The following is a 23,209-nucleotide window of genomic DNA, read 5'->3' on the forward strand; positions in this document are numbered from 1 at the left end:
CTTTATGGCATAGCCAAGTGTAACTGTGCCCCGTTAAGGTCATCCGTTGGGATTGAACATGAGACATCTGGATTTAGAAGGATGAACCTTTACCACTTGAGCTAAAGAACCAGATCTCTCTTCAGGGAGACAGTAGAACACTCATACACCTCTATATATGTGATCTGAATGATAGTCATCTCCCATAAGGTAGCAATTAGGTCTAGCTTGGTTAATAATAAGTAGCAGCAAATGAAAGTGCTGAGAGCCCATTGTTTGGGTGGGCCTTGCTCTCTCACAACTCACAAGAAAGCAGGAGCTTATCATGTTTTTGCTAGAGCTCCTGTAGTAATGGCCAAAATTGCATTGCTTATGATAAATTTCTGAAAGTTAGCAACATTGGTAAAGAACAAAGCAGCCAACCAGTATGCAGGAGGAAATGGGAGGCAAATGGGGTCTTGTGCTAAGAGGAGATAAACAATGGGAAGAGCAATGCAGGGATCTTGCAAGGTTTTAAAAGGAGCCTCAGAGACTGATTTATAGGGAACAAAATTAATTTATTTTTCAGGGGAGGAATGGCTTGGACAGAGTCCCCATCCCTTGAGATCTCTCTTCCCTCCACAAATCCACAGCACAAGATTCTTAGTGGAGGTCCCTCTACTGTGGAATTTGCTGTCCTTCAGTGGTCCAACAAAGCCTTATCATTTAGCCGGGATAAGGATAAGGTTAGCTCAGACTATTACTTGAGGGAGTAAGTGTGGGATTAAATTTATTTTGAGGTGTGGGAACCTTTTGCTGACATTGGTAAATATAATATTTTTCAGGCTTCTAGAGAGTAATTATGAATTTATATAATGTTTTCATTATAAGCAAATTTAAAAAATCATTATCCATGCATCATCGTAATCATGAAAAGCAATGGAAGTTCAGTTAAGAGATCATTTTTAATTATTTTACCATTATGAAAATTAGATGTCAGCTAGGGTATGTTAACTCCAGGGAGAAGACATTAATGAGGGAGAAGCTAGAGGCAGGGCGGTCTAGTGGCTAGAGCACTGGACTGGCGCTCAGGAGACCTGGTTTTATTCCTAGCTCTGCTATTGGCCTGCCGGTTGCCCTTGGGCAAGTCACTTCACCTCTCTGTGCTTCAGTTTTCCCATCTGTAAAATGATGATAATGATAATGACCTCTTTTTGGTAAAGTGGTTTGAGATCTGTGGTTGAAAAGCACTATGTAAGAGTTAGGTACACCTCTACCCCAATATAATGCGACCCGATATAACACGAATTTGGAAATAACGTGGTAAAGCAGTGCTCCGGGGAGGTGGGGCCGCGCACTCCAGTGGATCAAAGCAAGTTCGATATAACGCGTTTCACTTATAACGCAGTAAGATTTTTTGGCTCCCGAGGACAGCGTTATATCGAGGTAGAGGTGTATTAATTATTATTCATTAGAGGACCATGGCATGGAAACTCTTCCTCTGTTTACTCTGTGACTGCAACATATTATAATATATACTAAATAGCAGCCATGAGCATTTGTTAGAAGAATCTGCAAAGAGTAATGCATGAATACTATACAATTTGTCACATCAGATATTTCAAAATAAATCCTTGAATGTTCTGGAGCCTGGTTTTCTGAGAAACTACCTCTTACTAAGCCTCGTCACAGTAGGTATCAATTGGGATGGTTGTTGGTGTTGAAGTCTCTAGGACTGAACAGGATATTATTTTTTCTCTCCTCTTCATGATCTGCTGTAGCCTGAGTTTTATGGCTTTTAAGGCTTACAGTAAAGCTAATTTATTATGCATATTGTTTGCTTAATAATGATTTGGGTTTTATTTTTGGTCCTTGCTTGGATTTTATCTGACAAGTTACCTGTGTAGGGTCACAATTAAAAATTTTTATAATTAAAGACTGATTTTGGGAATAGTCACTGGAGAAATCAACAGAACAATGTAAAATGAAAAACATCTTGGTGATGAATGTAAGCTATTTGCAAAAAATATGATTTATTTGGATCTCTAGATATATGCAATATATGAGTTAAAAGAACACTGTCAATTTGAAAAAAGGCAAAGGTGGCCTGTCTCTCATGCAGTCTTTTGGGATTCAGATTTATGAGCTTGGCCTATCAGAAGCTATTGTCCCTTAGTAGGGCCTACCTTCTGCCCCTCCTCTGGGGGTGTACTGCTTTGTCATCAGTCAGTGCAGCTTCAGGAGCTGACCTGTCTGTTGTCAGTAATGTCTGAGGTAGAGCAGTTTTATTCCTGCTTACCACCCTTTTCTGTGGCAGATTCCCCTTTTTAAGGTCCTCCTCCTCCAGGCTGAACCAGCACTGTAGGTGCACCTTGTTAGTGATGAACAGGCAGAAGAGCTCCTTAGTCTCTGACACACCAAGGTGAAGGCATGTCCCTTCACCGGGTCATAATTATTTTGTTTGAAATATACCGTAAGTATTCTTTTAACCAAATGAGTAGGATACTTATTTCTCATAGTGGTAACAGGAGTTACTTTACTAAAAAAGGAGCTTTTCTCACATGACCACTGACTCAAGGAACCAGCAGGCAGAGGGAATATTTTTGTGCCTGTCTCTCTGAAGCAGTCACGGCACAAGTTTCAGTTACCATTTCATTTCAATTCCTTTTTCTGTCAAGAAAGCTGGCTTAAACCCTTTAAAGATACTGGGGAGTGAAACCCCTATGATTTTATGATATCATCTCTTCAGTACACACATTCATTAAACTAATCTTAAAGAATTCTTGCTTTGCTAGCAGGAGGATAATCTCTGTGATAAGATTTGCTATAGGTGAGTTAAAAATCATCATGTTTTTACATTGTAGCTTGCATAAATTTCCCAAGATGTTTGCGTTATGTTTTCCTTTGAGAGAGTGATATAAAATTTCGGTTAATGATTTAAGTAAAACCAAATTAAAATCTTCCAGATAACATCAAAGAACAGGTCACAGTGGTTTACCTTGGGACCTATCAGTCTTGCCAAGCTCGAGATCAAAAATCCTGATGATTATGCTCTCTGTATGTGTGTATATATATCTCCTCAATATATGTTCCATTCTATATGCATCCGAAGAAGTGGGCTGTAGTCCACGAAAGCTTATGCTCTAATAAATTTGTTAGTCTCTAAGGTGCCACAAGTACTCCTGTTCTTCTTTTTGCGGATACAGACTAACACGGCTGCTACTCTGAAACCAAAAATCAGAGGCTTACAAGGCCTCTGCATTTTGCAGTCCAGAAGGAGAAGTCTTTGCTGTCTCACAGTGAACTTGCTGGTTATTTCCTTGCAATTGATTATTTGTAATATCTCTCTTATTATTAAAAATTAATCAATTTGGGACTTCTGTCCTCCACTAGCATAAGTTACCTCTTTCCATCACAAATATCACTGATATATTTTCACAACTGAATATATTCAAATTGATTTTATTGATGTTGGCTTCCATTTAGCCTATATTTGAGACATTGTGAAGATGATTAGTGGGTGAAATTTGAATGGTGTAGAACATTCCGTTTTTTAAGTTAACGGGTCCCAAAAATCTGAAAACCGGTCTAAATTTCAAAAAGGAAGTATTTCTAAAGCTGTTCACTGCAGAAATTATGTAAACTTTTAAATAAAAAAGAATCCTAGAAAATTAATTCTCTTTTGAAGGATGATTCTGCCAAATTTGGAGATGGAATTCACCACTAGGTTGGATATTAGGAAACACTATTTCACTAGGAGGGTGGTTACCTAGGGATGTGGTGGAATCTCCATCCTTAGAGGTTTTTAAGGCCCGGCTTGACAAAGCCCTGGCTGGGATGATTTAGTTGGTGTTGGTCCTGCTTTGAGTAGGGGATTGGACTAGATGACCTCCTGAGGTCTCTTCCAACCCTAATATTCTATAATTCTATGATTCTATGACTACAGTGTAAAACAGCAGAATTTAATTCTGCTTTAAATGGAAATTGCAACACAGTCTTAACTCTGGAGATGCTACCATAATATAATACAAGCTGAAATATAATGCACACTGGAATTCTTGTACAAGCTTATTTATAAGTAGTTTTATATATATATAATATAGTGGAATCCCCAGACTTAACTTGATTTTCAAGTCTCCATCAGATAAAGTTGCACCAAGGTGAGTTTGCCCAGAAAAGTTTGACTAAAAACTAATGAATCAATATTCTTCATTCTGTCACATACTCCCTCTGTCCCCATGTGCTTATGTTTTTCTCCGTCCTCTCTTTCAAATGCCTCTTCTTTAAGTTCAACTGGCGACCACTATAATACTGTTTAAAGGAGCGGTTCTAAACCGGGGTACACGTATCTTTGGGGGTACGCAGAGGTCTCCCGGGGGGTACATCAACTCATCTAAATATTTGCCCAGTTTTACAACAGGCTACGTAAAACGCACTAGCGAAGTCAGTAAAAACTAAAATTTCATACAATGACTTGCTTATACTGCTCTATATACTATACACTAAAATGTAAGTACAATATTAATATTCCAATTGATTTATTTTATATGGCAAAAATGAGAAAGTAAGCAATTTTTCAGTAATAGTGTGCTGTGACACTTTTGTATTTTTAGGTCTGATTTTGTAAGCAAGTTGTTTTTAAGTGAGATGAAACTTGGAGGTACACAAGACAAATGAGACTCCTGAAAGGGGTACAGAAATCTGGAAAGGTTGAGAGCCACTGGTCTAAAGGCAATTATTGCATGGTACTCAGGCATTCTTCAGCTTTATAAAATGGGTAATGGTTAAAAGAGGCAACTGAGTGGTTGACAAAGGTTTTGCCACTTCTGGTTGATTTGTGCTGTTTCAAATAATGCCCCTGTAATAGCAGGAAAATCTTTTACTATTCAATTTTAATTTTTACCAAGATGGTGTACTGTACTACAGACTTAAGGAGACTGTTAGATCCTAAAGTCATCTAGTACTGTTTAAAAAAGGGGACTTGCAGTGTTGTTCTAAAAAGTTTATAATACTATTAATTTAAATAAGACATATCCTGTGCCCTGAAGAATCTATGAATAAGACAAGACAGACAAAAAAAAAAACAACACAGGTGAACTGTTCAAGAGATATTTTAATAGCTGATTAAGTTCAAACATCTCTGCTGTTAGCATTTCCCCCCTTGCTTCTGTTTCCATGGGAACAGTTGTTGAATTGGTAAAAATGGGGCAACGCCTTCAAAATAATCACTTTCCAAAAATACAAATCTACAATTATTTTAAAGTTGACCTACAAAGGAAAAAAAAATGTTTATACCCTTTTTGTGTTGCTCTGTGGGAGAAGGCCTGAAAGTCGTCTTTTAAAAAACAAAACCCAGATTGTTTCTGCTTGTTTCTTATCACAGTAACATCAGGAATAAGGAGATTTGTCTTCCCTGTTTTTGTTGGAAGTCTCCTCGAAGGACTAAATATCTGGTGATGAGGCTTTCTTAGCTTTCAATTAAAGGAACAGGAGATGTTGAATCTTGCACAATGAGAGTATTTGTCCCAATCATGTAGTTAATCAGGTGTAAAGGCATGTCTTTGATTATTCTAACATCTAAGATGATGTATATTTATACCACATTGTTTCAGTTTTCTACATCTGTATAAATGCATAACTTGACTGGTTTTTTTGTATTGATGTATTCTTGCTGGTAACGTCTTCCGGTGTCAAAGCACAAGGGAGTTGATTTGTTAGCTGCTGAGCACTCACCCCTGCCATGGATGTTAATGGAAGATGAGTGCTCAGCACTTCTGAAAACCAGGCCTAAACTGAGTAGGAAATTAATTTCCAATTAATTACATTTGTCCAGGATTTGCGTTCTAACACTATAATAATCTAAAATAAATGTTTAATTTTTATATTTTTTTTTCACTTTCGGGAAAGTTATTACTGATTCTGGTGGGTTGAGAGAATGGTTCGAAACCACCAGCAGTGATTACTCATCCTTGAACAATGGTAGATATGCATCCGAAGAAGTGGGCAGTAGCCCACGAAAGCTTATGCTCTAATAAATTTGTTAGTCTCTAAGGTGCCACAAGTACTCCTGTTCTTTTTGCGGATACAGACTAACACGGCTGCTACTCTGAAAAATGGTAGATAAAAATTCTAGCTCCCACTTTCTTGGCAAATTGGGTCCCCTTATATATACTGAAGATGCTGGCTTTGTTTTTTGTTTTCCTGCTCTGTGGAAGATCTTCAGTTTCTAGAACTTCAGTTGCTTTTATTGGATGATCCAGTATTTCCTCAAAACAGCTTGAAATCTAAACTCATATAAATAATTGTAAGTTGATGCACTTGGATTACAGCAAATTAGTACCTTTCTAATTTAGTGACAGTAAACATTATTTTCAGCTGATTACTTCCCACACTGCCCCATTAACTTTATGTAGTTTCCAAAAAGACCAATATTACATTTATTTAAATGATTGAGATAATGAACTATTATTTTAGGGTATCTTCTAGCCTTGTCCATAATTCCACATGAAGATTGTTCATCAAAAGATGTTTCAAAAACAAATATTGGTATTATGGAAATTCTGAATGTTGCATAAGAGTTTCTTCCAGTGTACTGTGAAATTGTGTGTGATGGCTAAAAAAAATTTCAAAACACCTAACTGATTTAGGAACCTGTATCCCATTGGAAGTCGATGGAACTCAGGCTTCTGAGTCATTTAGGTATGTTGGAAAATTTGCTCTATAGCTCTATTTCTGTATCATTGACTTTGTTACCTATTTTCATTCATCATCTTTTTATCTGTAAATGGATGTGTTCTTATTGATAAGCAGAATCAATATTAGTAGAACAGACTTCCTTTTTACACATTCACCCACAACTCGTAGTCCATGCAGTGGTGGAGTGGGCCCACCAGCACTCGCAGAAATCCACTCCCCCAGACAGAGCAGCAAAGAGGATGGACCTGCTAGGCAAGGAAGTTTACTCCTCAGCAGGGCTCCAGTTCCACATTGCCAGTTATCAGGCTCTGCTAGCTAAACATGACTTCAACAATTACAATAAAATAACAGAGTTGAGGGACAAGCTGCCACTGGACCAACAGCAGCAGTTCATGGCACTGTTGGATGAGGGACAGCTGTTGGCCAAAGTGGGACTCCAGGCCGTCTCTCCCTCCTTGGACATGTGGCAGCCTGTACCTTGGTGACACTGCATGCGTTGCCTACAGCTGTGGCCTCTCTCTGTCTACAGACCACACAGGCATCATTTGGACACCAGAGTCCTGGTCCCCTGGACAGTTCTGGCCTCCTTCATGTGGTGGACTGACTCTTCCAAGGTCATGGTTGGTGCCCCCTTTGCCCCTCCTACCCTGCAAGTCACCATCACAATGGATCCCTCCCTCATGGGTTGGGGACCACACCTGGAACGTCACACAGCCCAAGGCGTTTGGATGTCACTAAACACTAGGATGCATATAAACGTCCTGGAATTGCAGGCAGTCCATTTTGCGTGCCAGGTGTTTCTCCCTCTCATTCAGTCCAGACACATTCATGTGCTCTCCAACAACATCACAGCTGTAATTTACATCAACAAGCAGGGTGGCACCAAGTCTCCTTCCCTCTGCTCTGAGTCCATCCACTTTTGAAACTGGTGCATCAAACACCAAGTGACATTCCAAACCATGTACCCTTCAGGCACCCAAAATTCCCTGGTCGAAGCGCTCAACAGGACTCTAGGTGAACCACAAGTGGGAACTACACAATTCCACATTCCAGTGGTTCTTCCACAAATGGGCCACACTGTGCTGGGATCTCTTCGCCACTCACGAGAACTGCAACCTGCCCCTTTATTGTTCCAGGAGAGCTATAGGAAAGGACTTGCAGGGTGATGCTCTTCTCCTCCCCAGGATGAGTGGTCTCTGCTACACCTTTCCCCCCATTTTCCTCCTCCCACAAGTGCTATGCAAGATTTGCTGGGATTAGCTTGTAACCGCATTCTGGCTCTGTTAGTTTTGGTTCATGGACCTCCTCAGATTCTCTGCCTCCACACCACGCCACCTCCAAACACTCGTAGATCTCCTCACGCACAATCGGGACAGACTCCAGCATCTCATTTGCGCCCTCTTTACTTCACAACTTGGTTTTTGGATGGGGTTTGAGGGTAGACAGCGCATGTTCCAGTCTAGTGCAACACATCCTTAATCAAAGCAAGAGAGCATTCACCAGGGTCTGCTACCGAGTGAAATGGAAGCACTTCACCTCATGAGCTCACTGCCATCAGCAACCACTGACTGTGATATCCATACCTGTTGTGCTAGACTATCTTCTCGAATTCAAAACATCAGGCTTTACCTACAGCTCTGTCCAGGTCCACTTGGCAGTGCTCATTGCCTTTCTTCCCTCAATGGACGGCGCCTCACTGTTCACAAACCTTATCACTATTCATTTCCTAAAGGGCCTGCCCAATGCCTTCCTGCCAGTCCTCAAGCCCACACCCTCATGGGACCTTATTCTCGTTCTCTCCGCTCTCTTGAAAACACCCTTCGAGCCACTGGCAACGTGCTCCCTCACCATCTCTCCGTGAAAGTGATCTTCTTAGTAGCCATTAACTCAACTAGACAGGTCAGTGAGCTGGCAGCCATGATGGTTGACCCCTCTTACGCCATCTTCCACAAAGATAACATTTCCTTGTGGCTACACCTGAAATTCCTCCCTAGGGAGGAAACCATCCATCTTCCTGTCTTCTGTCCCAAATCTCACGCCTCCCACACAGACAGAGTCCTGAACTCCCTCTGCTTCCACTGTGCCCTAGTGTTCTGCTTTCCCCAAATCCGTTCCTTTTGTGCGTCACCAAGACGGTATAGCCAATGCCGACTGGTACAAGGGACAAGCCCTCTCTTTGCAACGCATGTCTAAATGGATCTCTGGGTGCATCCATGAATGTTTCATGTGCACCAATGTACCATCGCCAGATGGATGAAAGCGCATTCTATGTGAGTGCACACAGCCACGTTGACCTGCCTCACAGATGTCTCATTGTAGAACATCTGTCACGCAGCAATGTGGCACTCCATATACACCTTCCCATCCTACTATACCATCACGCAACTGATGGCTGCAGACGCAGTTGTAAGCCACGCTGTACTGGAGACTACACTTCCATGCTAATCCCTGCTCGCTGCTCACCCATGTTTGGAATCCATATAGAGACCATCACTCGAAGAAGAATAGGAGGTTACTTACCTATAACTGGAGGTTCTTTGAGATGTGTGGTCCCTGTTTGGATTCCAGTACCCCTCCTCCATCCCCTCTGCTGCGGACTCGATTACTCAGCGGTAAGAGAGACACTGGAGAGGTGTCAACCCACACAGCCTATTACACCTTCGGCTGCGAGCATGAGGGGATGCATGATGCACGTGTGTCTCAATGGACACTGCTAAGAAAACCTTCTGGCGCATGGTGTGCATACACGCCGACATTTGGAATCCAAATAAGACCACACATCTTGAAGAACCTCCATTTACAGGTATGTAATCTCATCTTTGGCTTGTCAATAAGGGCACATCCATTAACTAAACAAAAGGTTCTGAATACATATGTATAGAACCCAGTCATACCCTTCAACATGAAAATATAACTGGATTTCCATTGTTATTTCCAGTCCTCTTAGCATTCACAGTCAAGCGCACAGAGTCTTGAGATGAGCATCTGAATAGGGATTGACTGTCTTCTGGAGGCATCTTCGTTGGTAATGTGGATATTCTTAGTCTCTGTTGTATCTCTGGATTAGCTTTCCATGCAACATGACTGCATATTGTATTCTCTCCACCAGCTAACTCCCCAGCAGTAGAACAGTGCAGATAGTCGAGATGAGGTGTAGCTTTTGTTTAGAAACTTTGGAAATAGTACTTTCATCAATATAGGTTTAAAGTTGAAAGTATAAAGTAATAATAATACGTAGCTCTTATATAGCACTTTTCAACAATTGATCTTGAAGCGCTTTACAAAGGAGATAAGTATCATTAACTTTACTGAACATGGAATCAGATTCCACTTCTGAAATGGAAATGAATAGTGACTCTACAGGTGTTAGTCATGTGCTCAACGAATGGAGAGCAAGTCACTCAACCTCTCTTACTATGCCAAACTTTACATAACTGTAAAGCGAATGCTTACTTTGATGTGCACCAAAATATGAAATATGTGTATGTCTCTCTCTATAAAATTAAAATGTGCAATATAAATAGAGATACTTAACAGAGTTAGCCACTCTGAGTCTGTAGGTATATATTAATCAGTGTTAATAATACATCATATTGGACTGCATCTTTTCTCATCATAACCACGATTCCAGAAAAGATTTCTTGTTTGTGATGCTGCAGCTTTTATGATACAGAAAGTTATCCCCAGAACATGGGTACAATAAGTACCATACTTCAATGAAATTATCTTCCTCTCTCTCGCTGCTCATACATCCAGTGTGTCTATATTTAAAACTATAATAAGGAGAAAACACTATCCATATTAACTGAGTATGAACTCTCTGCTTTTCTAAACTCATTTCAAATATGAGATCAAGCAGTACCTATATCGATTATATTTTCTTAATTATTAGCGTCTTTGTGTGGAAAATATGCCTTGACTCTCTGACTGTTGGAGACCAATATATGAGCAATTACTGAATGTAATAGCATGTCTATGAAAACATTGCTATGATTTATAACTCCCCATTACTTTGCATAATAAACTTGCCACAGTTGGAAAGCTATTATTGGATTGCTTTTCATGTTAAGGCAATGATATTATAGTTGGGGTGTTGATATTCTTCCTTTTTTGCATTCTGAGCTTTCGCACTCCATTGACTCATTACTGTAAAGTTTGGTGCAGCTTTGCGTTCTAGTTGTGAGTCTAGTCATCCAGCTGTTATTCTAATATAAAGAACAGAACAAAAGTATAAATTAATGCATCTAAAACAAAATAAAAATACTTTCTAAAATTACATTTATAGATAAGAGTGATGGTGGATGGAAATAAGAAAGCCATTAAGGAAAAATATTTGCTGTTTAAATAGTGGAAGTAATGTTCACAAATGAATCAGGGTACTGGCAATAATAAAGGTTGAAGTTCTCTGTATATGAGCTGGCCCTTTATAAGGTGGATTCTGTCACACACACCCAGTTTCAGTGCAGCAACCCCTGCATGGAGGGATTGAATTGTGTTAGATGATATTGCAGGGGTGGGCAAACTTTTTGGCCTGAGGGCTACATCTGGGTATAGAAATTACAGCGGGCCATGAATGCTCACAAAATTGGGGTTGGGGTGTGGGAAAGGGTGAGGGCTCTGGCTGGGGGTGTGGGCTCTGGGGTCGGGCCAGAAATGAGGCGTTCAGGGTACAGGAGGGGGCTCTGGGCTGGGACGGGAGGGTGCGGGGAAGGGAAGGCTCTGGCTGGGGGAGCGGGGTCTGGGGTGGGGCTGGAGTTAAGGGGTTTGCGGTGTAGGAGGGTACTCCGGGCTGGGACCGAGGGGTTCGGACGGTGGGAGGGGGATCAGGGCCAATGGGTTCCCAGCCCTGTGATATTGTCTCCTTTTTTATTAAATCCCTTTTTTGAGTGATTTCAATAGCAATGTTCATTTGTTAGAAAATATAGTTATTTTGTAATGAGCATGTTTATTTAAGAGAAGAAGTGTTGTTAAATTGTATGTAAACTTTGTTATTAGGAAGAAGTTTTGGCTACATTATACTGTCTCTTTTTAGTAATGCATTTGTGCTATTCTGGTCCCCTCTTTCCTTATCTCTGCTTTACTAGCCAGCGGAGGTACAATTTTAGGGATAAATCTCCTGTAGACAAATACTAAATAGCTGCATTTAGAGCATGTCGTTACTTAGCCTGACCTGAATCCACTGGGATGCACAACCTCCATGGTGCTTGCAAGCCCCTGATAAGACAGAGACATACACACAGTCTGGAAAGGGAACTGAGCTGGTCGCTCACATGGCAACAGTGCCCTAAGGCCATGGGATTGATCCTGCTGCAGTCCCGTGTTGTAATCAGCATGCTTTGATCAAATTTGGTAATTTGACTTTCCATGTGTGTATTTCAGGATCCTGATGGCAGTTGTGAGCCTTTTGAGCCACATTGTATTAGATATAGTGTGCATGAAGTACTCCTTTCTTTTGGCAGGGATGACAGACTTGGCTGGAATCAAATCCGTTTCTAACTACTGGCCTGGTTTATTGTGGGCGTCCTGTGTTTTACAAACAGTCTTTATACAGTGTAGTGCATTGTATGGTTCAGACTTTTACAAATATTGACTCAAGCTATTATGCTGGAGTGCTCTTTGTTAACAGTTTCACAAAGCACTGGTATAGCTAATGCAGTCTGTTCTTGCAGCAGATTTCCCAGCATGCATTGAGAAACCTGACCCACCCTTGTGCTTGCCTGCTGCTAATGATTGCTTTGTCAGACAAAAAGAGATAAAGAACTTAAAAAAAAAGAAATAGGCACCCTCTGTGCTGTAAGGACAATTGCAATTAAATAAAGGAGTAGCAGTGTCAGGCTGATGTCACTTTATTGCTGTTTTTATTACCTGGTCTCTTTGCCTTTAACATAAACATGAATACCTGGGGATGAGGTGAGCTGGAGGCAGCATATTATTGCTGACATGAGATCAAAGTAACTGCAGATGCAACTGGCTTGTATTCCAAGGCTGGTCTGGTAATTACTGTGCAGTGGTTTGTTCACTGGATTATTTTTTTAGGGTTGCTGAAACCTCTTGTGGGTTTCCCCTTTCCTAGTCACTTGAAAATATGCATTTGTCTTGTGCTTGTGGGGGATTTGTTGTGCCATGGTTTTTAAAGGGATAATTGGTAGAAGAAGAAAAACAAGGAACTAGAAACAGAAGGCACAGGTAGCATATACCCATTTATAACCTGTGCTGAATGTTATTGTACATGATTGTTATGGTTTCTTATGCTCTGTGTAACTGGCAAAAGGAATATAACAGTAATTGTCTGTCTGTTATAGATCACATTCTAAGCTACTCAGCTGGCCTTCTGAGGAGTTTGTCAAGATTGAAATTCATCAGCCATTTTGTCGCTGAGTCACCCAGTTTAGTGAGATCCCTTTGTAACTCTTCACAGATAGCTTTGGACTTAACTCTCTTGAGTAATTTTGTATTGTCTGCAAACTTTGCCACCTCACTGTTTACTCCATTTTTCCAGATTATTTATGAATATGTTAAACACAACTGGTTGCAGTACATATCCTTGGGGGATCCTGCTTTTACCTCTCTCAACTGTGGAAACTTACCATTTATTCCTACCCGTTGTCTCCTGACTTTTAACCAGTTATTGATTCACGAGAGGACCTTCCCTCTTATTCTCTGACTGCTTAGTTTGCTGAAGAATCTTTGGTGATGGACCTTGTCAAAGGCTTTTTGAAAGTCCAAGCACACTGTCTCAACTGGATCACCTTTGTCCACATGCTTGTTGACATCCTCCAAGAATTCTGATAGATTGGTGAGCCATGATTTCCATTTAAAAAAGCCATGTTGACTCTTCTTGATATATTGTGTTCATCTGTGTCTGATAATTCTGTTCTTCACTATAGTTTCAACCAGTTTGTCTGGTACTGAAGTTAGGCTTACTGGCCTGTAATTGCCAGGATCACCTCTGGAGTCTTTTTTAAACATCTGTGTTACATTAGCTATTCTCCAGTCATCTGGTACAGAGGATGCTGTGAGGATGCTCTGCAGTTTCATGACCTGGTGGATCGCATGGCGTCTATATTGCACTTACCTTCAGTTGCCATGGAGGAAACCTTCCATCCAGTGTTCAACGTTGTTGGCGCTATCTCCAATAGTAGGTTATCATTACTAATTCTCAGTGGTCTGCTGGATCCTAAGACAGTTTGGTCCACGCCTGCCTCTTGCCAGCCTGTTTCCAAGAAGGCAAACAAATTACATCAGATACCCTTGGAGCAGTTTTCATATTTTCACACATGTTGTGTACATAGTCCACTATTGGTGGCTACTGCCAGTAGCAGATTGAGGTCTCAGCAAGCACATTCCAATCCTGCTGATCGAGAAGGGAAAGAATATTGATTCCCTTAGTATTAGGGTAGCAAATTATTAAGCAGTTATGGCTCGCTATGAATTCTGCCTTTGGAAAAAGACAATATTGTTTGTGCAGGATTTGTTGGATGGTAACAGGAGATTAGCAAATGCGATCCTAATGGAAGGTCAAAATGTGGCAAAGCATGCTCTCAGAGCTTTGTTCGATGCCTCAGGCTCTTCTGCCAGAGGATTGGCTTCTTCAGTTACTCTGAGGAAACATACTTGGCTTTGCTCTTTTTCTCTGGCTTTGGATACTAGAATTAAGGTGAAGGATCTCCCCTTTGAAGGTGGTGGGCTTTTCGGTGAAAAGATGATTGGGAAAGCTCAAGGAGACAAGCTCAATGGCCCCAATTTTTTTAGCTTGATTTCTTCTACTAGGAGATGATCTTCTACTCCTTTCCATTATGAGACATAGTATTATCCACAGTCTTCCTCATTTTATTTCTCATCAATTCAAAGGCATGAGCTGCAACACCAGCACCCTACATCTTTCCAGAGCCAACACAAGAAGAAATCTTTTAGATTGAGGCCTAAATCTAAACAATATGCTCCTTCCATGTCATCTTTGTTGAACAGCAGTCCTCAGATTTGATGTGAGGGTCGCGTACTGAGAGCCGATTAGCAAGGGTTCTTCCCTTCCTCTATTTGGAGACATGTTAGCCCATTTTATCAGCAAATAGAAGCTTATTACATTGACCTGTCCACAGCAACAAGAGAATTTACGAAGTGCCTCTCTGTGATAGCAGCTCATTTGAGAAAGCAGGGTATTTTAGTTCATCATTTTTGGATGAATGGCTGTTGAAGGATGCTGTTTGTGAAGATCTATTAAGTCACATCACTTATATAACCACCTTTTTTTTCCAGCCCTGGTGCTACTTCTGAATGTTAAAAACTCTACTCTCTGTCCAACTTAGAGAATTTTATATACAGGCTCTGTATTGAACTCAGTATCAGGGAAAGCCTTTCTACCTGAGGGCAGATTTTTAAAAATGGTGCAATATATTTTAAACATTCAAATATGTCATTCATAAAGCTACTTTCTTTCTGGGTCTCATGGCAGTTATTACTTATGTGACTCCATTTGTGAGTCTGAAAAAGAGGCCAACGCAGCATTGGGTTTCTCAAATCTGCAGGACAGATCTGGACAGTATTCAAATGTTGACCTACCTCGAGACATTCTGAACTCGTTGACATGGTGCTCAGTCATTGCAAATATCCTCAGAGGCATCCAGTTCAAGCCACCTTCACCATCAGCGATGATAACTTCAGATGCATTGTGAACCCGTGGCTGAGTGTTCTTTGTGTTATTTATCTCTTATGGTGGCATATGTTATTGCCATAACATCAACCAGCAGTGTGAGTGAATTACGTTAAATACCTTGATGGCTGATCCATCATTTATGGTTTTTCATAATGATAACATTGTTCTTAGACATGATCCCATTTTTTTTTGCCAAAAGTGGTTTCTGAATTTCTCATCGATCAGACAATTTAACAGTAGTTTTTCCAAGACCATTTACTAATAAGTGAGCATCTGTTTTACATACTTTGGGTGCGGGAAGAGCTCTTCCATATTATTGAAATAGAACTAAAAGTTTTCATAAATCCATATGTATTATTCATGTTTTATGCTAAAAATCGCCTGGGTCATATTGCATCTTCCCAAACTATTTCTAGATGGATTCAACAATTTATTGCTGAATGTTACGTGTTAGCAGAAATTCCTGTACAATTGCTTTCCCGCAGAGTTGTAGCAGGATCTTTTGCTTGCCTGAAGTAAGTCCCTGAGACTGATATTTGCAGGGCTGGAACCTGGAGTTCTGTACATATCATTTTTGAACTGCTGTGTCACAAAGTGGATATTTTAAAATATTGCAATAAATGCCCTGGGAGAGTTGTTAGGGTTATTGAGTGGGTTCAAGCATTCTTCGTTGTCTGGGCAATTAGACCTTTCTGAGCTTCTTTTGTATTGCAAAGTAATTGCACAAAAGGAGGGTCTTGCCTTTTCCAGACCATAAGGTTGGAGAGGAGCCTTTGAATAGGGGTTTCTCAGGAGTATAACACTGGGGCTTATTATAGAGTGTGTCAAGCATTGGGTATGTGTGAGTCCTGGAGAGAGACAAACACAGACCCTTTCTAAGATGGGGCAGCAGCCCTTTCTTGAGGTTTCTTCAAGAGGAAAAAGTTGCCTGTGTGCAGTTAGTTGCTACCTCTGTTTGAGGAAATGGTACATAAATAAACAAAACACACAAGGTTGATACTTGACTCTGTGTCACATAAATCTCCTCCAGGCCTCAAAACTTCTTCCCCTGGGCAAAGGGCAACAATATATTTATTTTAAAAGAAAAAGAATATGAAAACCATCTCAGTTTTACAGTTTGGGTGTGATGTTGAAAAGTGGATGAAAATGTGGTAGCCAGAAAAGGATACTGATAAATTAAGGCAAAAGGCTTCAGACTTCCAACCGGCAGGTTATGTTTACTGCCTCACTAAAGGAGACATAATGAACTATACTATTACTGCTTCATTTTGTTTGATGGAAAATTATTGTTTCCTTGTTAAAATGAAAAATGGAAACAGTTTGGGATTAATATGATCCCAGATGCAGATTGGCTGTTTGGCTTCCTTCCTCCCGCTCTTGAAGTCTATCACACTTCCTGTCCGAAGAGACACATCATTACATATTGTCTTTTGACTGCTAGTGCTACCTCTCATCACAGGGCAACTGCAGCAATTATGGGTCTACAACAATTGCATGTTAATTTTATTAACCCTTTGAGAGCACTGGAGGATACAGTGTTAAATACAACAAACTGGGACTTAACTGATACTAGTGATTACCACAGTAAAAAATTATGTCCAAAGAAAAACAGGAACTTTTTCAAAAAGTACAGTCAGGGGCATATAAGAAGGTGTAGGAAACATGTTAAGGATCTCAAGACAATAAAATAGAACAAATGAGGTATTTGAGTTCTCAGAAGTGTAGCCCTACACAACTTTGGTAGGAGTCCATCTTAGATACAGTACATGATGTGTAAAAGTTTTAATCCTTGAGCCTCTTCATCTTTTCCTCTCTGTCATCCTCTGTTGTTTGCTTTTATAAGGTAAAGATGCACAGGCTGTTTCTTTCTCTCGGTATACATTCAGTAAATCCTATGTTAGTGGAGATTTCTCTTGGTTTGTGAAGGCACTGCTTAAAGGGAAATTGGAGAGCCAGATAATTCTGAAACCAGTATTGGTAACTGATTGCTTTATTGATAGTAATTTCATTGGGTACTTATCTGGTACTTTAAGCATCTCTGTCTCCTAAATTCTAATTACATTGTTTTTATAAAGGGCATTAACAAATTGTGGCTGGCCCTGCTCAAATGTGCAAAAAGGAAGGGTTGAGGTGAGCGTGGGATCATGGTACACCAGCTATCTCTCTTCCTTCGCTACTAAACTTCACACCAGAGTGCACACTGCATGTGTGTGCTGCTTCTGCAGGAGAGTCCTCCCTCCGAACAGTGCATGGCCTTCAAGAACAATTTAGCCCTTATATGTGGAATTAGATCAGATTTTAGATTAATTAGATTTTCAGTATCTTTTAAACTACTATGTTTTTCAGGCATACACGAAAGTACTTAGGGAATATGGAGCTCTTTAAGCTTCTAAATTATTGTGAAAGGCATTTTAAAGATAATGTATCATGTTTTTCTATGCTAGCCAGTGAAAATGTATGCTTAACACAGCTCGTTTGAGCTTACTTTGTTGTTTAAAAGTGTTTAATTCAAGTATAATCTAACTGACTAGTATCACTGTTACCTAAATAGTTGTGGAGAGGCAGTGTATAAAGAGGTACTATCTGATATTCCAAATAACTTTACTACTTAAAAACCAATTTCATGGAAACAAATATTTCACCTATTCCTTTTAATCTAGTTTTTTAATTCTTTATTCTAATAAGATTTTTAAGTTTTATTTGAATGCTCTACGTGATAGAGTATAGATCATAAAAGTAAAAAAAATAAGTGTGTACCTTTTGATGTTTTAATAATGCATGCCCTTTCTCACAGATATAGATTTTTCTGTTTTTTTCCATCTACTGTGATATTTCTTTAGAGCCCTTTATAAAAAATTCAGTTAACCAAGTCATCATCTTGAATTGTGTTTTCATACTCTGAATGAAAGCACTCATTTGAAACGTCCATGACTTAGTGGTTGTCAATCTGGGCTTGTAGCCAGGGGGCTGTTGGTGATTTTCATTCTGTCTTCATGCACAATAATTTTCAAAAACCAAGGGAAGGAATTTTCCAATAAGAATTTTATACTATAACTAACAATGTAGGTATATCCACTCCGTCCTCAGTTGTATTAGTGCTGCTTTGTTCCACTCCAATGGCACGGAGCAGCTCTAAACTCAGCGTACTGAACCCAAGGAGGATAACCCCATGTAGTGGGATTCTTGAACATTGTAGAGCTGCTAGAATAGTTCCTATGCCATCTTTTCCTTGACACCACACCCAGGAGGTGTGTGGGTTACACAGCCAGAATAGAAACATGACCAGGGAAAGTGACATGGCTGGAGTTCACCTGCACCCTGGTGCCAAAAGCAGCTGACATGAGTTACGAGGGCTGCCAAGCTGTAACTTGCTTTGGGAAACTGGCCCTTGTGGACAGCTGTCCTAGGATCATTGCTCTTCCTAGCCAAGAAACAAAGCTTTGGGTTTTAGACATTCTCATGCTAATTTTATTGATATGCCCCAATTTTTGAAGTATAGGGTCTCTCTCAAACCAGAACCAGCAGGATCATTCAAAAGAAAGAAGCATTTTTGCATGCAATCACTGAGCAGGTTGTGACAAAGTTCAGTTGATTTATCTATAAAAATATTTTATATATTTTAATATAATACTATACTTTTATTTTAATCATAAGTTTTACCTTTCTATACACTCAAAGCTATTGGCCCAGTCCTGAAGTTCTTACTGATGTAAACCTCCTATTTAAGAAGTTTTATCACTTTAAAACACTTCTTAAAGACATTAGAAGTTTTGCCTGTGTAAGGACTAATGGCTTTTGGATTGTACCATGTACTTGCTATATTTGTGTATGTTGTTATGGTCTTTAACATTCTGTACAGCCAGGCTAAAATAACTCTCAGTATGATGCATTTAATTCCTAGTTCCTTGTTTCTGCTTTCAGCTTGTGTTTGCTACATGTACTGAAACATCTCTATTGATCTGCTCATCTATTGTTACTAATCTGGTCAGTTGATCAATGAAGAGTGGCATGTAATTAATTGTAAAATATTTACATGTTCTTTTCAGTATCTGTCTAGCAAGATTTACTTGTTACTATTTACCGCTGCAGCTTTACTAAACAGTTTCAGGAGGAGATAACAAGAAACATTTTTTTTCCTGGTTTGTTTATAGAATTATTTTCAAAGGGAAGCAATATTTAACACAATATTCCAATTTACTGCTGACTATGGACTTGTTTCACATATGTTAAATTTAGTATTTTTACAAAACTATTCAAGACAAAGGAATTAATTTACTCATGGAAAAAGCACAAGTATGATTCTGATTTTAAGAAGTCTGGGATCGGCAGAAGAAAATTAAAGGCAGTTTTGTTTTTTGTTTTTTTTAGTCTATGCATCTGCAAGGACCTCATGCATTGTGGCTATAGTGGGCTATACAGAAATAAAAAAAATACCATACAGGATATAGGCATTTGGTTTTTTTCCTCCTTTTTAATTTCGTCACTCACACAACAAGATTGACCTGTTTTTCTGCTGTTTCTAGAAGATAAGTGATGGTATTTGAGGAAAAGTTGCGTCTACCTGACCTATCTGCTATGTTGGTATACTTATGCTGTTTTGGTTCTCATGCAGATGGAGGGAGCGAGGAACCACCAGACCGAAGACAGCCAAGTGTAGACTCCCGCCAGAGCCGATCTGGGCAAGGTAATGCTTGTATCATTTTCCTTCGAGGGCTTACTTCTCTTATGTTACCGCTTTGTGCAGTTTTTCTATTTTGGTAAGATATCCAGCTCTTCTGGTTTATTGTAGCTTTTATTGTAATTTAGATATATACCAATTTAATAACGATCAGAAAGGTACAAAATGATCCATTTTAAGGGTTGAAATGAAGCTGGAATAATGTATGGTGCACAATATTCATGTGGGAGCCTTTCAAATAAATGCTGTAGTATCTATTAATTTATGTATATGGGCTTCACATCCTCAGGTCCTCAGGCTGTGAACTGGGGATCTTCTTGGGGGCTGGGGATGAAGGAGTTCTTCCTACTATTCCACAGAGCAGTGGCAGAAGCACTCTGCAGGCACTTATTTTATGCTGAGAGGGGACATGATAGCAGTTTTCAGGTATTTAAAAGGGTGTCATAAGGAGGAGGGAGAAAACTTGTTCACCTTAGCCTCTAAGGATAGAACCAGAAGCAATGGGTTTAAACTGCAGCAAGGGAGGTCTAGGTTGGACATTAGGAAAAAGTTCCTAACTGTCAGGGTGGTTAAACACTGGAATAAATTGCCTAGGGAGGTTGTGGAATCTCCATCTCTGGAGATATTTAAGAGTAGGTTAGATAGATGTCTATCAGGGATGGTCTAGACAGTATTTGGTCCTGCCATGCGGGCAGGGGACTGGACTCGATGACCTCTCGAGGTCTCTTCCAGTCCTAGAATCTATGAATCTTCTGCCCCCATTTCTGGAGACGGGTGCATGGGTAGTAACATGGAGAGTGTGTAGCATCTAGTTTGGGCTCTGGAAATCCTGTCCTTCACTGCAATGCAGCAGAAGGACACCATTTCCTTTGGGCAAGTTTCTCCATCCTCCAACACTGAGGTGGGAGGTCCATGTTGTATTTGTGGAGAGCAGTAATACAGTAGGAGTAGAAAAGAGAATTTGGATCTGTTAAATACTGTTGTAGGTCATTCTCTGGTGTTTGGAGCCTTAAATGCAGCTCACCAGCCTACTAAGAAGGCATTCCATAGTAACAAGCCTCTCCTAGGTGGTATGTTTGCTCATTCACACTGTGGTTTTCTGCACCTGATTCCAGGAGTAATTCTGTTTCACTTTTCTTTTCCTTCCCCAAATCTGTTGTTGCTGTAGAGTCCGAATAGTTTGTTGAAGTGACATTGACTTCAGAGCAATAGTTCTGTTCTTTGGCTGTGTTCCAATGTTGCCAGCAGAATATTGTATTGGCAAAAGTATTCTGAGTGATTGAAGCCTGCAGACAAATTTAGGGGTATGGGTATTTGGAACTAAAACTATTGAACCGTGTGAAATGGCAACTGTTGATAGAGGTTTGTTGTCTGTAATAGTTTTTTTAATTTGGAATTTTATATCTTAAATAATAAGAATTGAGGCTAGATTAGAAAGAAATAATGAATTCTAATGACTGTACACGCTCCCAGAGCCACATTGGATTCAGAACCAGGTTGCTTTCCTGGAGTTTTGGTAGGGAATAAAAGGTTAATAACAGTAAATTATAACCTGTTCTTTTCAATCCTCCCTCTATTTAATATACAAAAGCTATTATTGGTAATTTTAATTGTAAAGGGAATATCTAGCCCATTTTCTCTGATTGTGCTCTCTGATGTGGTTTAATTTGTTTAGATTTAAAATATGTACATACATACATATACGTAGGTTTAACTAAAGTCCTGATTTCAGAATGTTCTGATTGTGTTTGATGGACATAACAATCAGGTACTTTGATGGTCTGAGGTACTATATTCTTCTAAAGCACACTGCTGAATACTTGCTAGACATACCTGTGATTCACTGGAAAAGATCTTTTCATGCTATAGGAAAAATGCTAAGCTATGGGCTGCAGGTATGTTGTTTGCTAGTATGTACTTGATCAAGAACATTATATATACACACAAAATCATATTAAAAGATCATTATTAAGGTTGTGAAGTCAAGCACTCAAACACTGGGAAATGCCAGGACTAAGGTGTTTGAATTTACATGAGCAAAACAATGTCTTTTTTACTAGCCTCATTCTTGGAAACAAATTAATTGTTTGGGCTGAAATTTTCCACTAAACTTCAACCTGAGGCAGACCCCTAGCATAGAAGATTTCAGCCCAGATGGTTAAATTTTGGCAAAGTTATAAGCAATTGAAAACAAGGTCATATAATTACACAATTTTAATAGTAGGCAATGTTGCCAGCCCTGTCTGTAATAAAATGACATGGAGAGAAAAAAAGGTGACGCGTATAAAGGTAAATTACAACATATATAAAAAATACGTTCAGTAATTGAAATGGTCAAGTTAAACAAGATAAAATTTAGGCTTTATCTCTTTCTTTCCCTCCAACACATGGACAGATACATTATTCATAAACTTTCATTTAGGAGTTCTGGAGAAGGCCAGTTTTGTCCAAATAGCATCTTGTTAACCTGGTGATTAAAGTGACTGACCTGCTTCTTCTTTGGTACCATTTATACATACTTTAATACATAATTTTTTAAAATTATTGTTAGTCATTTCTTGTCGAACTATATTAATCATTTATCTATGTAAATGTATATGGTCTTTCACAAACCTATATTGAGACATTAGATATCATCTATTTGTTATTTATAAAAACAATTGTATTGATGGTAAACCCTGTTTTGTATGCTCATTGTTTGCTGCACAGAAGTATGGCATGTGTGTTTGAAAGTGTGAGCACATTTTGAAAATGTGGGCCTTTATTCCCTGGACTCTACACAATGATTGTTGTGTAATTCTAACCATCAGAGGAAGCACATAAAGTCCCCTGGATGGATCAGAAATGAGATGAAAATTTAAAAATATCCAGTTATTTAAGGGCTTATTCCCTGTTTCTCCTCCATTCACCTGAAACCACTCAAAAGTTGTGGTTGGAGGAGACAACCCTCTTTTATAAACTGGAATCACTTCCTTCCTCACTTCAGTTTCATGCTTCCATTGTTCCTCCCCTCACTTTCAGCCCCCACCCTATGGGACCCAGCCTCTTTATTCCCCTTCCTCTCATGAACTTCCCATCTATTGTACCTTCTGCTGCCTCTATAAGAGGCTCCCTCATTCCAAATCCAGATAGTGTCTCTTCATTCCACCTTTCAATACTTTTCAGCCTGCTGAAGCCCATAGTGCAATTCAGTGTGTGACAAAGTCCCACACAAATTATTTATG

At 39.6% G+C, this 23,209-nt stretch overlaps 1 protein-coding gene across 12 annotated transcripts in view; it reads left to right on the plus strand.

Moving 5' to 3' along the window:
• The window catches only part of TANC2 (tetratricopeptide repeat, ankyrin repeat and coiled-coil containing 2), a 593,041-nt gene that overhangs the window by 277,328 nt on the left and 292,504 nt on the right, over positions 1–23,209 (plus strand). For all 12 annotated transcript variants that reach the window (XM_034755956.1, XM_034755955.1, XM_034755959.1 and 9 more), the window contains one exon: positions 19,920–19,991. In XM_034755956.1, coding sequence (XP_034611847.1) covers positions 19,920–19,991 — 72 coding nt within the window. The remainder of the gene's footprint in view (positions 1–19,919; positions 19,992–23,209) is intronic.

This window comes from Trachemys scripta, chromosome 23, assembly GCF_013100865.1.
Source record: "Trachemys scripta elegans isolate TJP31775 chromosome 23, CAS_Tse_1.0, whole genome shotgun sequence".
Taxonomy (NCBI): Eukaryota; Metazoa; Chordata; order Testudines; family Emydidae; genus Trachemys; species Trachemys scripta.